Genomic DNA, 18,350 nt, shown 5'->3' on the forward strand with positions numbered 1-18,350 from the left:
GCACACACACATAAATCTAATGATTCTGGAGGTAAATAAGCAATGCCTCCTTAAAAATAAAATTGAAGATATTAATATGAAATACTTCTAACCACAATAATAAATATTCAGTGAGATACACAGCATTATAATAAAGTGCCCTACTAGAATCTCACCTCTTAAAAACATTTATATATTGACATACTGATCCTTTGGGTTTGTGCTGTAATTATAAAATGTGTTACCTCCCTTTAATATTAAAATAGATATCAGTGATTTTAAGTTATTAAAAAGAAAAGAAAACACGCTCAGAAATAGAGCACAAATTAAAAGGTGAACCAGCTGGTTAAAAAAATGCTATTAAGCCTTTCCAGGTTATGTTCTTAGCAACTGGGATAATTCTAAATCCTGGTTCACAAGGATTAAGAAAGATGATTCCAATAAATGTTTCAAGTGAAATAATTTTAGTACAACCCCAAGCAGAAAAAAATGTGTTACCTCTTGAAACCTATTGCATCCCTCCACTTTTCATATATTTTTTTAATTGCAGAAAGTGCAGTGCACTTCCAGCCTAGCCATTCTAATCTCCTTCCCAAACATGCGCTATGAATTTCTGTTGGAAGTATTTATTTGAGCCCCAACTTTGAACGTTTTAGTTGTCTCAAAGGCAATCTCAGTCTTCCTGCTTAAAATTATTCTTGATTCCTATATATTACCTGGCCTTGCCTCCCTGTTCAAAAATCTACTCATCTCTTGATTGTTCCATTTTGTTTATTGGGGGTTTTTTTTGGCCTATCCACATCAACCATATCTAGAAGACTGTAAACATTTTAAGTTGCTTTACAATATTTCTCCCATATCATTAGAAGTTAAAGTGTAGTAGCATTGAGAAAAAATACCCTCAGAAAATACAAATTAAATACTACCTATTGCACAGCCCTGTCTCAGTGAATTCTTCTGAATACTACAGATCCTTTTAGAGTTCAATACAATAGGTTTGTCTTTGTATATATTCTACACAAATATTTTCTTTACTGAACCATGGCAAACAAGAGTACATGTCAATTCTTTTCATTTTATTTTCCTCATATCATTACTAATAAACTTTTCCTTAGTACCAATTCTAAAATGTAAACGTGTACTTAACAGAAAGGAAACAAAGACTATCTAACTTCCCCATTTAAATAGGCAGTATATAAACCTGGCTTCAAGCAAGATTCTCATTTGGGACAGAAAGGACCCCTTCTCTGTTGGCTAACTCTCCTGGAGTGAAATTCACTTTCTGGAGAGAGTCAGTACCTCTTTCTTATACGTCTACAATTGCTGCTTCACTGGTGTCTAGGCTTTGTTCTGGCTCTGCACAGGGGCGATTTTCACATTAATCCAGAAAAGATGTTGGCAAAGTCTGTTGGTTTGGAATATGTGCATAATGACAGCATTATCTCTGTTGCTTTTCAAGAACTGAGAGATACTGAACTGCCTAACTCAATATTATATTATCCAACAATCCATTCTTTATGACTAGAGGAAGACTGAAAGAGACAATGAGCTAAACAAATCCTAGCATATAAGCAAGAAAATAGCTTGCACTAAACAAACAAACATCATATATAAATATATTCATGAGCTACATCACAGAGGCAGTGTTGGGAGAAAACAAAGTCCTGAGTTGCACTTCAGAACTTTCCCTCCTAACAGAAGGAAGAAGCCTCATCTTCTGGATACAAAACGTTGCTACTTGCAGACTTAACATAGTTTCTTTCCCTTTCTTCCTCCCCCAAGCACTTCTAACTGCTGAACTGTGAGCATACAAGTAGAGAAAATATTAAGTTTAAGATCTGATTAGACAGTTCCTGTCAGATGCAATTTCATACTCTGACACTTTTGGCTAGCCTTTTGGTGATATGCCACATCTGAAAGAACAGTGTTCCATGTGTCATCTCTGAGGCTTGAGGGGCACTTCTTAAATCATTACTTTCCATTCGAATAGCTATCCCATAATTTGGAGGTCACATATAAATCTCCACACTTTTCTTTGTGGGTCTATTAAAATTTGATTACCAGGGGCTTCATGCAATCCTGCAAGAGTGGACGACAAGCATGGACCATATGAGAGTGTTATCCAAAGTGAAGATTTCATGCATTAAAACATGTTCCAGATATCTTAATCCTTATCTTTAAGATTCTTTATCAGTGTTAATACTGACTGGATTTTAGTTTTAATGTTTTTAGATGTGTTTTTAGAAAAACATTCATACCTCTAATATGATTTGGATATCTAAGCCAATAACCCCTTTCTTTCTGAATAGCAGCAAAATCAGGTTTTATGATAGCAGATCTGAATTTGTAACTGCTTCATTAGTAATATTTAAACAAATATATATTTACCCATATAAATACTGAGACCAATACAGGAACATGCTGGGTGTGAAAATACAACCATCCTAACAATTAACTCTTAGCATTTAGGCTACCCACCCTCTTTTTACTGAAAGAAAACTGTTCTTTGAGAAACACTCTCACATCTTGCTTCTATTTCTAAAAAGATGCATATAGGTAACAAACAATTCATGGAAAATGGACAGCCAATGAATTCCAATCTTCCTCTCAACTCCTTAAGTTTGTTAAGATGTGGCCTAAGAATCAGAAGTTCACAGAGTGAGCATGTTTCTTGCATAGTGGCTTATCCTTCTTGGAGAAGAAAGTCTGACCCTCCAGACTGTCACAACACACCTGAAAGGAGATTGAGACAAAAAAAAGCACCCAATACATTATTTAGAATGCCAAATCAGGGTCAACACACATGGAACAAGGAATGTTATTCATTATTCAGGAATATGCATTGTGGGTGGAATATTAAGCAGTAGTGGTCAGTGTCAGCTTAACCGTTCCCCTAATGAAGTCGCTAGACTTTTTTCAGCCCAATGGAAGCACAGTGAAATCAATACTGAAAATTTAAAAATCCCATTGTCAGGTACTGTTTTTCCTCCTCATGCACTATAAATTGAAGTATAACAGCCCAACGTTTTAAATTAATCTACAAGATGTTCACGTCACTTGATGTGAATACAAACAACACTTTTGACATTCTAGATGCACACATTTCTTTATAGACTTTTAATGCTACCTTCAAGCAGTAAACATGAAAGGTTAAATGCTAGTACATGTGGCCATGGACCAAACCAAATGATCTGTACAGGTTCCAAAATTTCACAACTGCAATGCACCTTCCAAATAACTGTGAAAGTGTTTTTTGTTTAGGTTATGAGGATAAAAGACATTTCAAGCTGTTACTCCTGTATTGTTCAGGTTAGCGTAAGCACTGCTGCCACTGATATGTTTAAAACGCAGAACAGTTTTACTTACCGAGCACACAAAGCAGGTGTCATGCCAGGTATGGCCCAGGGCTTCAAGAAATTTGTCACCAGCTTCAATGGGAAATTCACAGCCATGGCACATGGTACCAAAGAGGGAATAGTAATCTGTACCATACAAACATAGTTTTATAGTATGAAACATGAGTGGGAAAGTGAGACTTGCAAGTCATTTTGTTTTTCAATAGATGGTACTGTGTTTTGCCTTTGACCTGCCAAGTTTCATAATGTCAGGAACAAACCTTCAGAGGATGGGTACACTAAGTTGGGAGTTCCTAGGCTGATAGACATGGAAAGTCTCTCTAACTCATAGCCTGATTCTTTTTGCAGATTCCTTTTCCTTCCACAAAGGGCCAGCGCAAGATCTATGGACTAATTGGGACCCATGCAAGTGTTATTTTGAGACCTGACCTGGTCCATGCTCATCCTCCACAGGGAGTAAGTTTTCCTTTGAAGGGAATATCTTTAATCTACACTCAGGTATAAAGGTAGTTGCCTCGTTTAGCTTTGTTACTGCCTAGTATCATAAAGTTTTCTGGTTTTCCTTTTGAGGCATCAGCAGTAAGAGAGACAATTTAAAGCAGGTGTTGGCAACCCCCCGCGCACATGCCAAAGTAGCACACAAAGGCATTTTGCTTGGCACATGTGCCTTGGGGTGGATGGTGGGAGAGCTGCGAGGGACCCCATCTTTGTTGTGGCGGTGCAAATCCAGCTCCTTCCCCACTGTCCACTGTGAGGCATGTGCACACCCACTCCCACCAATGACCTGGACTGCCGCTCCCCAGACCCCAGTGCAACTACTTGTAGCCTCCCTGCCACCTGCTGCAAGCAGCCTGGGCTCTGTGGCAGGCAGCAGGGGTCTGCCTAGAGCCAGGCCAGCTGTGATGGACAGCCAGGAAGCTGCAAGCGGCTGCATCGGAGTCCACGGAACCCCAACCTGGGTTGTTGCTGGTGGCGGATGCTCGTGCGCCTTGGGGCAGACGGCTGCCACAGCAAGGATCAGGCCCCTCACAGCTCCCTTGCTATGTGCCTCTGGCATGCCAACATTTTACAAGCGGAAGTTGCAGGTGCTTTTGGCACTCTGCTCCAAAAATGTTTCTAACCCCTGATTTAAAGGCTTCAGTTCTTTTTCTCCTTCATGCCTTGGATACTGTGGCATAACAAATTTTTTCTCTATTTTGTGTTTCACATAAGACTATCACAATGTGCCCTTCTGTTCAACCTCTTAATGCTGACAGACCAGTTAGAACACAATGCTTGGACATCCAGCATTTTAGGTGATTGTGAAGCTGACTATTTAATCTAGGCATCTACACTTGAAAGCTGGACACTCTGTAGGCTAAAAGTACAATTTTTACATTTTCTAATAAAACCCTTACAAATTAAAAAACTGGGAAGAAGGAAAGATGGGTAGGGCATGTACTCTGTGCCTCTCAGAAGTGTGCCATGAGCTCCTTAACCACATTAATAGAGAGGGCAAGTGAAGGGGAATTGACACTTTCCAGTGGATGAAGTTCCTTCAGATTTACATCTTATTAGAAAGCTGGCACCTGTACAAGAGATGACTGCCACCAGTGCCATGCATTATGAACATATGCATGGCATACGTTAGCAAGTTAATACACTAAGTTAACTTGTACAAGCAACCTTCTGACCCAGAAACAAGCATAGTACAAGGATACTATATATGGAAAATGTACAATTTGTCATAATTTTCCATGTACAGAATCTAATTATTGAATTAGGGTGATCTGAAATTCTTTGTTCAAGCCCCTGTTCAAAGCATGATTGTCACTGCCTAACCCATCCTCAGCCAAGTGCCTTGGTGTTCTCTTTTCTAGACTCAATAATCTGAGATCTTTCAGCCTTTTCTCATAGTCTTGCTCTGTCCTGGACTCTTTCCAATCTACCCTTATCTTTTTTGAAGTGTAGGGCCCAAAACTGGACACTCCTAGTTAGGCCTCACCAATGCCAAATAAAGAGGAAGAATCACTTCCCTTGAATTGCAAGTGACACTTCTTTTGATGCAACCCAGGGTACTGTTGTTTTTTGGCAACAAGAGTACTGCAAGAGTGCTGTTGGCTCATTTTCAGCTTATGACCTACTGTAACCCCCAGGTCCTTCTCTGTAGTACTGCAGCCTACCCAATCATTTCCCAGTTTTTATTTGTGCATGAAAATATTTTGTCTCAAGTGCAGGTCTTTGCACTTGTCCTTGCTGAATCTCATCTGATTGATTGTGGACCATTTTTCCAGTCTATGCAGGTCATTCTGGATCCTAGCCCTGCTATCCAGTGTGTGCACAGCAGTACCCAACTTGGTGTCATAAGAAAATTTGCTAAGTATGCTTTCAATTCTATCATCCAAATCATTAATGGTGGTGTTGAACAATACCAGACCTAGGACAAATCCCTGGGGAACCCCACTTGATAACTCCTCTGAATTACAAATTGAGCCACTGATAACTACTCCCTGAGCAGAATGATCCAATCAGTTAGTGGGATCTGATCCAACAAGTTCTCCAAAAGAATAGCTAATGGCTCTGCAGTTACCTCAGCCAATTATTCCAGTATGCTAGGGTGCATCCCATCTGACTTGAAAGCATCTAGCATTCCTAAGTAATCCCTAAACTGTTTTTCTACTACTCTAGACTGTTTGTCTCCCTATCTCTATCCTTATCTCTGTTCGCAAATACACTGGTCATTTGGTAGCTGCCCCTATATATGAAGGATGACATAAAAAAGGCATTAAATACTTCAGCTTTCTCTGCATCATTTATAACTAGATTACCTTCTGCATTCCATAAGGAAACTATAGTTTCTTTGCTCTTCCTTTTACTTTCACATACTTGTAGGATCCCTTTTTATTGCCTCCTTTGTCCCTTGAAAGTTGCATCTCAAATCATGACTTGGCCTTCCTAATCATCTCCCTACATGCCTGTGCACTTGTCTTATACTCTTCCTTAGTACTACGGTGAAGTTTCTACTTCTTATAGGATTTCTTTTTTGAGTTTCAACTGGTTAAAGAGATTGCTGAGTAATCAGTCTGGCATACTGTTGTGACAAAAATGGGAAGGGCGTTGAGGTAGCTTGTTCCTGTGTCCTTAAAAAGGCCACCTTAATGTCTAGCTTCCTTAAAGTATAGGTCAGAGGCATAGTGAACTCATTCAGCACCCAGGTCAGTTGGTGGGAGTATGCTAAGCCTTGTAGACGGAGGAATGCAGGGAAGGGAATCTTACATGCCTAGGCTGTTACTGCTGCCACTGTTTCTGCAGTAGCAGTTTGGACTCTAGCAGCAGCAGCACCATGGCATGGGCACTCCGGGACCTGCGTCTGGAAGTTTAGCAGCAGGGAGTGGCAATTAATAGGGCTGTGCAAAACTTCAGTTGCTGATTAGATTTGGAAAGATTGATGATTCGGACATAGACAACTTTAAATGTTTTTTCTATATAACACAAGGAACGAGGTGGCTCATGAATGCTGAGATGCTGGGGCAGATGGAGTGTCCCATAGGAGCATGGGGAGGTCCCCAGCGCACTTGGCAGTGGATCCAGAAGTGGACCAGAAACACTTCCAGTCCACTTCCTGGTCCATGGGGGAATGTGCAAGGGACCCCACCCCGGCTTGGCGACTGGTGCCTCCTGGGTGTGGGGGGATACCTGGGGTCCCCCTGTGGCCAACTGCTGATTTGCTGATTGCCGGGGGTGTGGAGGGATCCCCCGCGCACTCATCAGCAGACCCGGAAGTGACACAGAAGTACTTCCAAGTTTGCTGCACACCCCTAACAATTAGTGCTGCCACCACTCCCCTGCCACCAGATTTCTGGATCTTGGGGAACCCCATGGGCTGGATGACATAGTTCCTTGGGCCAGGGGTTAAGCACCTCTGGGCTACACTGAAATGAATAGTTAACAAGGGCTAGTTAGAAAATATCTGTCAAAATGAAGGAGAGAAAAACAAATACCTGGATATATATTTTTTAAAAACCCTAGCAGCAATCTTAGCTACGAATTTCCAGGAATTAATGGTTGTTTTTTAACAGCTCACCTGTTTCACAGTACGGATCCCCATCTTCCAAATGAAAGACATTATTGCGGATGGGATTATGACAGGCCACACACACAAAACAGGAAACATGCCAAGTTTGTTTCAGAGCATTGATGACTTCCTGTTGGTGGTTAAAAAATAAACATTAATAAGGTAACCTTGCTGCAATGAGTGAATCGGGATAATCATGTTCTGAACTTGGTGTTTTGCTTATCAAAATACTTTGGTTTTGTACTCTCCTGTACAAGCCGACTCTAGAATCAATGAACATTTACACATCTTGGTTGATATTATGCATTATAATCTACTCTGTTTTTGGTATGTGTGTCTCTATCTGTGAGAAAGGACTGGTTGAAAATTCTTTGGGTGACGTGGGGAGCTGAAATTTAACGGTATCAGTTCTCTTTGCAATAGGTTTCCATCTGTGGCAGTAAGCAGATGCTGGGGAAGTTTGTTACTTATTCATATTGAGCAGTACACATCTCTGAAAGCAACCCCACTGATTTCAGACAGCATGTCTCAAATTTCATGAAGTCTGGGAATAATTAATCAGAACATGTTAAAGAATTATGACTATGTTGTTCTGTTTTGAAAGACGATATAATAGTGAATGTGACTTAAGGCCTGCAGTGCCAAGGCCACAAGTTTGCACTTCGAGATGAAAAGGAATTTTTCTACCCAACTTGGTTGGGAATATTTCACTGAGCCTCAAGGCCAGCCAAAAAACACATCCCACAGTGTCCAGCAAAATGTGATTATTTCTCCTTGTTCTACATTTTTCTCTTTAAATTCTGTAAGAATCTGCCAATTAAATCTCTTTTCCTAAGAATATCTAAGAACTAGGAGAAAAAGCTGAACTCTGGAAAGAGAAAATTACAGATTCTCTTCTTCAATAATGCTAGAGATAAAAAGGGCAGACTGATATTGGCATGGCTAGAACTGTATACCCTATAGTCTTATTTACATAATGTCAGCTTTAATGGAGCTAAATTAGTTACAGAAGAAGAGAAATTAGCTATAAAAAGGGCTTCTAAATTCTGACAGGACCATGGTAAACATCCTGCAATATACATATATGTCTCATCTAAATACCTTCTCTCTCTCTCTCCACACACCTATACATGCATACATACACACACACACACGTGTGTGTGTGTATTTAGATGAGATATATGTATATTACAGGATGTTAAACTACCAGTACTACCACTGTTGAATAATTCTGTGCCCATATATATATTCTATGATCCCAGATTAACATAGCTGATGTACCAAGGCCACCTTAATGTCCATATATATATATATATATGGGCACAGAATTATTTAACAGTGGTAGTACTGGTAGTACCATGGTTAAACATCCTGAGAGAGAGAGAGAGAGAGAGAGAGAGAGAGAGAGAGAGAGAGCGCGCTTCCCTATTTCTGCATCTTAACCCAATGTATTGTAAATGGAAAAGATCTTCAGTGGACTTGCTACTGAAAAAGAACAAAATGTAATGATCTGTAATAAAGTTTTTCAAGCAGGCAAATATTTTCCATTACACACAGAGAAAAGTGTCATTAATATTCACCATTTATGTAAGCCATGCATGGCACTGATTACTTACTCCAAGTATCTTCCTCTGGCATCGAGAACACTCAGGAGCAAAGAACTTTTCATAACAGACCTCACAGTAGAGGGCCCCTTTCTCTTCCACAAACCCAATATAAGCCATGGAGGTTTTGCAGTGGGCACAATTAAACTCCTCTGGATGCCATGATTTTCCCAAAGCCACCAAAAAAGGTCCTCTGGTTAAAACAGAACAGACTAGTTTAGACAATGTTATGCCACTGTAGTGACAGCAATGGGAAGTTTAAATAACTGATTTATGTAAATCACTGCTAATGACTCTGTAATATGCATTACAAACCTTTAATCAATCAATATCTTTTGCAGTGTTGAATAATTCTGTGCCCATTTTAACACATTTCAAATTAAGCCTAAAATGATTTTTGGTCATAATGTGTGCTAGTGGCTTTTTGTTGCACTGCATTTCAGAGTTTTATTTTTGAACACTATAAAATATAGTGCTAGAGTGCTGGTCGTTGTTCAGGAAGAAAAAAATGTCTCTTTGCATTCCAAACTATCTCCATCCATTGCAAAAAAAGAAAGATACTTAATTTAATTATACTTTCCTTCAGCGTACATTTGTATCAAGGTTACTAATGTTAAAATAGATTTAGCTCCATTAAGACCTAATAAGATCAGTTCCCCTGGAGAAAAAGAAAAATTCAATAGAGGTTTTCATGCAGCAAGTTTGTTACAGGGATTAACTATGCCAGGTGAGACATGGCAGTTTTCTACCATCATCAAAAGTTAGGCAAGTATATTCCACGCCCAGAATAAAAGAAAAAGTCAAGCTATCATAGTTTATTTAATATATGCAAAATGCTGAAGCTTCTAAAACACTAATTTTGGTACATCAACTATGTTAATCTGGGATTACAGAATCATAGAAATTAAGGGCTGGAAGGGACCTTGAAAGATCAAAGTCCAATCCCTCTGCTCTAGGCAGGAATATTGCTGAGATCAAATGATCCCAGCAAGCCTAGTTTTCTCTGTTTAAAAATCCAAAATTCTTTGATTAAAACCCCCTAAAATCCACGTTTTTCTGTGGTTAAAATGAAACACCACTACATATATAGGTATCAGTTGGACACAATACGTTATTGTTATATTTACAATTTTAAAGCAGACTGCTGGTGCCCTTCACTCCTGCCCCTCTGCCCCTCACCCACAGTCCCCCAGTGTGTGGGATAGGGAGGGGTGAGTGGAGTAAGGCAGAGATGTGTGAGGCAGCAGGGGTGCCCCCCCCCAGATTTGTGCACGCACAGCGGGGTTTAGGGCTACAGCCTGGCTAAACTGGCATGGGCAGGAGCCACCTCCGTGGCCCAGCTGGGGGAACCTGGTGCAGGAAGACAGGATGGGGCAGCGAGTCTTGTTGCCACTGCCACCAGGACCCCTACACCAGCCAGGCTACCAGCAGCACATGGAATAACAGACTGAGGGGGTGAGACTGCACTGCCCTCACCTCTTCCCACTGCTAGCTGCTCACATGCTGGGCTGCAGCTCTATCCTGCTACCATGGCCTGGCCACTGCTACCACTCCCCTTAGGCCACCTGCACTGCTTCCCACCCCAGCCCACCACCTCCAGGGTAGAGCCACAGCTGAGTGAGTGAGCAGCTGGCAATGGGAGGAGGTAAAGGCAATGCCTTCCCCCAGGTCTGTTACTTAGTGCATTGCTGTTGACACAGCTTGTGCAGGGGTCCCAGTGGTGGTGGTAGCAGCAACAAGTCGCACTACCTTGCTTCATCCTCCCCTGCTGGGCCATAGAGGTGACTCCTACCTGTACTTGTCCAGCTGGGCTGCAGTCCTGTGCTGACTGCAGCAGAAATTTGCAGGGCACTTGCCCCACAATACCCTGCCGTACCCCCCACCCCACAGATTTACCTGTGGGGAGCTGTGGGAGCTGCTCTCCACCATGCTGCCTGACTGCTGCAACCACATGTGCACGTGTACATGAATGTGGTGTCCCCTACCTGTGGTCACACTCCTCCTGCTCCCCCCAGCCCCAAGCAGCCCCCTGCAGGCTGGAAGAGTTCCAGCCTGCAAGGGGAAACCCATGGTTTCCCATGTTTTTCTCCTTTAAAGGAGAATATCCATGTTTTTCTGTGGCAAATGGAATACCTGGATCCATGGTTATCAGGCAATATGAATCAATCTAGTGCATTAGCATCCACCATATTACCAAATGAAAAAAGAAATAACATAAGGACTCAGAACATTTCTGGACTAAGACAGCAATTTTTTCTTACTACTAAAACAACTGGAGAAGGGAGAGAGAAGGAGATGTATTTTTGCAATTAATTTCCAGGGAAAAGTGGGGTGAGGAGATTGGAGGTAACCACAGGATTGGAAAGTAAGTGGGCAGAAGAGAGTGGGAAATTTTACTGAAGGAAGGTGTGGATAATTCTTCTTCTTTTCCACACCTATTTGTTAATTTGATGGAATACCTGCCTTAAAAAACAGGAGAGGACAGCAAAACAACACAGGATAAAAACAAACTTAAAATGGCTCGGGTTTCATCTTGTAAGACGAACAGAATTTATTTACAAAATAGTATCTGATCACATTTGACCACTGGCAAAAGTAGTTAAACAGTTTTAAGAAAACTGTTCTTGTACCTTTGAGAAATCAGTCCAGAATTACTGTAGCCAAACTCCAGACTTCCTTGTGGATGCCTGAACAGTGCAAACACTGACCTAACTTGATACCCTTCAGCCTCTGTACAAGCACCTTTTTACATCAATGCCCTTTCAGTTATGTACAGATCAAACAATACAAGTCCTTATGTACAACAAAATGCACTCTTCTCACAGTGTCAGCACAGGCTAATTTAACGGATTCATTAGCACAGGACTGACACTGAGGCAGTTCTCTTAGCTACAGTAGGATCATGTTTCTAGTCATCTGTACCAAAATGACAGGCTTGAATAGCTGCAAAGTGGAAGGAAAGTACTCTAGTAAAGGGAAAGGAAGGACTTTTTACAACATCTTTTACATTTAGCTCCCCACAACTTACAGTTTGACATTTTGAGGCTAGCTTTTCAAGACAGCATGTTGGACTACCAGTGGACAGGAAATGATATAACACTGTATCTAAGCACTTTTCCTTTCCAACAGTTCCAAGTCAAATGTGGTAGCAATATCTCCTAGGATCAAAGCTGCATGCCTGCACTCACATGTTCACAAATGTGCAACTGCTTAAATTGTGCAAATGCTTAAACATGTAAGCCTGAGTCAAAAACTTAATCACATCCACAATTTCAAGAAGCAATCACATTCAGCTAAGTTGCCATGTGGACTGTATCATGATACCAAACCAAGAATGTAACTTAGTGGTAAGAAAATTGGAAATATCTAAATCTGCTCACTAGGTAAAAACACTTCATATTTAACTAAATGGAGCACTTAAAAAAAAGGAAAAGAAAAAAAAGAAGATTAGGACAATTTTCTCCTTTTTCAGTCACAGGCAAACTATGACATGCAATTTTTATATGAGAAAAACTGCATTTCTAATATTTACCTGTTGCAGCATTAAAATAATTCAACTACATGAAGATATCTTAAAAAATAAATCACCTATCATACACACACACACAGAACTACATTCCTAATAGAGACCCTGGGAACACAAATTTGGGTTTCAAAGTGCCAGCCAGTTCCATATTTCAGCATTCAGACACTTACTGAGTTTCACAAACCTTTAGGAACTATCAGTTACCAGTCTTTCAGATCCTCATTACAGATATTTCACAGAACACAGTTTGACTTTGGTTTCAATACTGCCACCAAAAGAAAGAAAAGTGAAGTAAAGTGAAACTCTAGGAAAACCTTGAAGCCTTTAGATTATTAGCATATGAATAATTAAGGCTATATTAAAAAGTTGTAAGATGTGTTTAAGAAATTTTTCTTTGGCTCAACAGGCCTGGCTTATTCTATGCCTTAGTGTAAAGTAACCAACTCTACAGTGCATTTTGGCTGCAAAACAGGTGTACAATGGAATGTCACTTGATCCTGCTCCTACCTTTTCATAGGTAATACTACCATTAAGGGCATGAACTGTAATTATGCTAAAACTTGAACTCCAAAACCTAGCCTGGTCTTCCAAACCACTGTTGTACAGAAGTAGCAAGCCAATTTACTATGTTGATTAATGTACTGTCAGTTGATCATAAAATGAAATCATCCTTGTTTTTAATAACTGTGCTTGCATTTACAAGATACAAAAATGTAACCTATGGAAAGGACTGGGATAATCTGAAGCAATATAAAAATAGACTACTGAAAGGCAGATAAATCATCATATGAGACACTATTTTCTTTATATGCATAACAAGTAGACTTCTTTTAGAAAAGAAGCAATAGTAATCTTAAAATTGAATATGGTATGGAAATTTTACTGCAGCTGTCATTTTTATTTGTGTTCAAAAGGTTGTTCAATCCAATATTATAGGCATAAATTCTCCTATAAGAGTTTATACGATTTATGTAGGAAATAGTTAGAATTAATGGGAAAACGAATCAGCATGCAGGTCCTCTAACATTTCTAAGTGTTCATTAACGATATGCCAGCAATTCTAGAGCAAATGACAAAATTGTAGGTACTGTTAGTCAGGACATCACACTTTTTGAACATATGGACCACATACACCCCTGTTCGCAATTAGGCAGCTCCCCTCCCACCTCATGAGTGATAAAAAGCATCTATGTAGTAACAATAATAGCTGATTTTACAGAAGTGTGCGTGCATGTGATTTAAAGCCTAGGCTTCCTGATCATACACCAGAGCCTCACTCAGATGCTGCGAACACAAAGAAAGACAATGCCTCCACCAAAGAGCTCACAATCTAGAGTAATAAAGGGAGCAAATATTTAGTATATTTAGATCCATTTAAAGTTTACATTGGAATGGCTGCATGGCTACATTTGGAATTTAGATCATACCATCAATATCTTGATATTTAATTGAAATAACAGAAAAATTTAAATTAAATCTTTCCAATATATCTTCTCACAGATCAGTTACCAATTAGAAGTCTAAAGTTAACCTAATGTTAATTGACCTGATAGGGAACTATCATAATGAAAATCTAATGAAGGCAGAAAAAAGCTGAGTTCAATTCAGCTGTGTATATCATGTGGCTACAGAGTTGGCTCAGTTTGTATGACTTGGATTGCAAACCATGGCTGTAATAAAGTTGATTGCTTACTATGTTTGGAAACATTAATGCATGTAATATGTGTATGGTAATTTTTACGAAAAGTGAATCTTACGAAAAGTTTCCAATTCTGATCAAGGTGGCTTGTTTTCTCAGCTGCAGGGAAAATTATGGTGCATTGCCAATTTCATCCTCTTTTGTAGTTGAAAAAGGTTAATAAATGTTATAGAACACAAAAGGAAATGTTACCATAATATATTTTGCTATGAGTTTATGAACCTGAACAATCCAGGTATGCCATGTCTGCTTTTCTCTATTTTTATACTTTAAAAAAAAAATTGACCATGAGAACAAAAGATGATTCAAAAATATATTTCCAAACTACAACAAAGCTGTGAGGAGATGCATCTCTTCCCAAATGACAGGGAACTAAGCATCTGGAATGATCACCCAGTCATAAAATGCATTCACAATCCCTTTGATGCGCGGTCCAAGAACTACTTGACAGAAGTCACTGGCTATGCTGTATACGCAGGACACCCTTCCTTTTGGAATTTCTGATGAAACAAGGAGAGCACTGTTGTACAATGGGATGTATTTAGCACAATCTCAGTCACAGAATATTTATCTAATTTAACTTCAATCAACTTTTAAACTTTTTTAGGTAAGTCAAAGTCATGGGACACTAATACCCTTGGATGAAGGCCAACCTTGGATGATGATGGCATGGATACTGAGATCACGCATGTCAGGATAAAAAATTGTACTATAGTGTTAGCTATGATTAAAACTTTTTTTTTTAAATGCATGATTCGGACTAGAAGATTTCCTCCTTTTTTTCACTTACCCACTCTTGCTTAAAGTATACTTTGTTATTGCTTATATGTTTTCCGTATTATCTATTTGCCTTTCAATCCATTAACTCCTAAGTGACTGGACTGGAAATTGTGATTTACTCAAAGCTGGCTTAGTTGTTTTAGGTTTTATTTTTTTTGCCTCCTGGCCAACACTTCCATTCATAAAACAGGTTCTAAAATTGCTCATGACTACTGAGAGTGAATAGTGGCCTCTACATTTGCTACCTGTATTACCAGTTTCAGACTCAATCTGTTAGGTGAATCATACATGAAAATGGTGTGCTGTTTTAATGAAATGGAGCCTTAATGCATATTACTAAGTAATAATAAACAACGGAACAAAGCTAGTCTTTCAAAATGATTTTAGCATAAGATGTTCATTGATGGATACAAACCTAATGACCTGATCACACTGGGCACACATCGGGGTACGCTTTCCTGCTGGAATATGCTCCGCTCTTTGAATTAAAGTGTCCTGCTCTGTTAGCTGAGGTTGCATTAAAGACTTAGTACTTGCTGCAGCTGCTCCAGATGGTGCAATACTGTTTGATGTCCATCCTTGTGCTGGAAAACAATGTACAAAAATATATCTCATTAGCTTCAAGGAAGTACAGTCGTAAGTATGTTCAGTGCTTGGTTAATGTACATATAGGCTGTTTACAGACGTAAAAAAGAAAACAGCGCTTTACTTTAAACTCGGCGTGCTCCTGCACCAAGCCTGGCATACGACCAGAAGAGGTACTGCATTAGTTATACCCAGCGCACCCAATGTCTGTGTACACCGAGTACTTTAGTGAGGCTTTTTTTGGTGCTTTTAGCTAATAGGCAGTCGAATCAACTTTAGATCAGAGCCAAAAAGTGCTGCTAATGTGCCTGATCTATGTAGATACTGCAGAACCAGGTCAAACTAATGTGGTGTTTCCTCCAGTAAAGAGCTTTTTTTTTTTTTAAACATCTGTAAGCAGCCATAAATTATATGTAGTATGTAGATTATTCAGGAAGAAGAGCAGTATGGTACAATGATTTGAGATTTATATTTCCACCCAACATGGCTGATAAATGCCCACTAAAGGCACACCAAAAGCCCCCTACATATCTTCTGAAATTTCTACAAAAAGGCATTAAATGGTTTTCAGTCAACTGGGAGAAAGGGGTGTACAGAAATGGATATAAAAAACAACAAAGATGACAGACCATACAGCACAATGATCTCACCATGCTTTGGATGGGTTAGGCTAAAATGGGAAGTGTTGTAATATTTTTGGGGCTATTTCCATGGTGCCTTAAATTGAACACGTGGCAGGGTTAAGCCCACCCAGGGTCTCCCACCATCTCAGTGTGGTTTCCATCAGCCAACAATTAGCTGATCATTGGTTGGATTGGGACCACACCACGGCTGACAGAGCACCAGTGGTGTACTGTCCATAATGCTTGCAACTTGCTGGTGCAGGGGGAGCTGGGATTATGATCCCAGGTTCCCCCCTGCACTGGCAAATAGCACGCAATTGGGATCTGATCCTTGATCCAAAAGAGCATGTCCTACCAGCACACGTGGCACGCCAGGAAGTGCCACCACTGGTAGCAGGGATCAGATCCCATTGGGCACCTATACACAGCAGCGAGGTCGCTCTAATGCACTGTAATTAAAATGCATCGGAAAAGACTCAATTAATCAAGTCTGCTGGAACGTGGTAATTAGTGTACTCCAGCATCTCTTGCATTAGCATCCCCATGTTTAAAAATGGCAGCAGGGGCACTTTATCTAAAGCTTATTCACTGAGCTTTAGATAAAGTCCCCCTGCCGCCATTTTTAAGCGCAGGGACACTAATACACGAGACGCTCCAGGCGCTTTAATTAGAGCAGCTCTTTGAGTCACACTAATTAAAGCACCCACTCCCCCTCCCCACATTGTGCCTTTAAATGAATGGCTGTCAGTGGCCTTAATTAGTTTCAAGTCTTCAATACTTTGTTCAGGCAACATCGATCAATGTGATCTGGGTCTTGTTCCATCAGGTGGCTAGATAGTGAATCTGAAGTTTGATTTAATTACTTGAAATATGTTGAATTACTTGGTAAGGAACTCTACAGACTAGGTCTCCCAAGAGACACGATAATCTCAATCAAATGAAATAACCAGTTCTTTAGGGTTTGTCTATATTAGTAAATAGGCTACAGCAGATATTCTTAAAATGAAAAAGGACTGCCCACACAGAGGCAGTGCAGAGGAGCTACTGTGCATAAATTCACACACTTATTTTGCAATAGATTCCCATACAGACAAGACTTTAATCTCATTTTTCTCATCAATGGAATGAAAAAACAACTTTACGCGTTTCTGAATAACTAGTCACTGAAATAGAAAGTTAATAAGTTTTCAAAATGGTCTAAAAATGCATGTTTTATTACTTGAAAGAAATTAAAAGCCTGCATTAATTAAATCAAGTAAGAACAAACATGAAAAGTACATTATAAAGCCATATCCACTAGTCACCCAATATGATTTGCTAAACTGTTTTCTGTTGTAAGAATACTTAGAAGCAAAAGAGAGTCAATTCCTAGAATTTGAAGTAAAAGTGAGAGGAGGGAGGAACAACACTTTACAGTCAAAGAACTGCATCATCCAGCAATGACATGAACCTGGCCTCCTTCAGCATTGCTTAACCACTCTCAGGAATTTACACCAGAATTCAGTTGATAAATTTTCAGAAGGAATCCTGTAAGTTTAACTGAGCAATCACTTCAAGAGCTCCAGAAGTTATATTGCCTGTATGCCTATGTATTAAAAACTTCAAATGTAGATACTGCATTGCTTTTGATCTTAATAGTATGAAAACGCACACTCATAGAGGTGTGAGATGATGACTTTGAAGTTGTTGTGTTAACAAATCACTCAAATGCTATACAACCATGACTTGGGCTCATATACCAAAGGACATTCACAGCTAAACACCTTCAGCAAGAGTGCAGTAGGCCAAAAAAGTCAACTTTCTCCCCCCTACCCCTTGAATAGACATAGCCTAAAATACCAAATACCAGTGCCATATAAAATAGATGTGCTTCACACAGAAGAGGAAACCATGACTAATGGGTCTTAATAAAGATGCAGGATTTTTTTTTTTTGTCAGTCACTTTAATTTCACTACCACTGAGAAGCACCAGTATATGGAGAAACTTAATACTCTGTATTAAGCTTCCTCAAGAGCTTCCCTCTTGGTTTTCTTAGCTATGGATTCTTTAGCCCTTTTATATCCTAGACTAGCCTATGAATCAGTATGACATTGGAAACAGAATCTTCCCTGCCAACCTGTTAGGGAGAAGGGGGGGGGGGGGG

The 18,350-nt window shown here is 39.8% G+C and overlaps 1 protein-coding gene across 6 annotated transcripts in view; it reads right to left on the minus strand.

Moving 5' to 3' along the window:
- Positions 1 to 769: 769 nt before the first annotated feature.
- PDLIM5 (PDZ and LIM domain 5) overlaps positions 770 to 18,350 on the minus strand; it is a 238,739-nt gene continuing 221,158 nt past the window's right edge. For all 6 annotated transcript variants that reach the window (XM_019526196.1, XM_019526195.1, XM_019526194.1 and 3 more), the window contains 5 exons: positions 15,414 to 15,582; positions 9,006 to 9,186; positions 7,399 to 7,519; positions 3,346 to 3,461; positions 770 to 2,712 (listed from right to left, as the gene is read on the minus strand). In XM_019526196.1, the coding sequence (XP_019381741.1) occupies positions 2,623 to 2,712; positions 3,346 to 3,461; positions 7,399 to 7,519; positions 9,006 to 9,186; positions 15,414 to 15,582 (677 nt within the window). In that variant the 3' untranslated portion in view covers positions 770 to 2,622. The remainder of the gene's footprint in view (positions 2,713 to 3,345; positions 3,462 to 7,398; positions 7,520 to 9,005; positions 9,187 to 15,413; positions 15,583 to 18,350) is intronic.

Source organism: Gavialis gangeticus, unplaced genomic scaffold (genome assembly GCF_001723915.1).
Source record: "Gavialis gangeticus isolate Ggan-Ray unplaced genomic scaffold, GavGan_comp1, whole genome shotgun sequence".
Taxonomy (NCBI): Eukaryota; Metazoa; Chordata; order Crocodylia; family Gavialidae; genus Gavialis; species Gavialis gangeticus.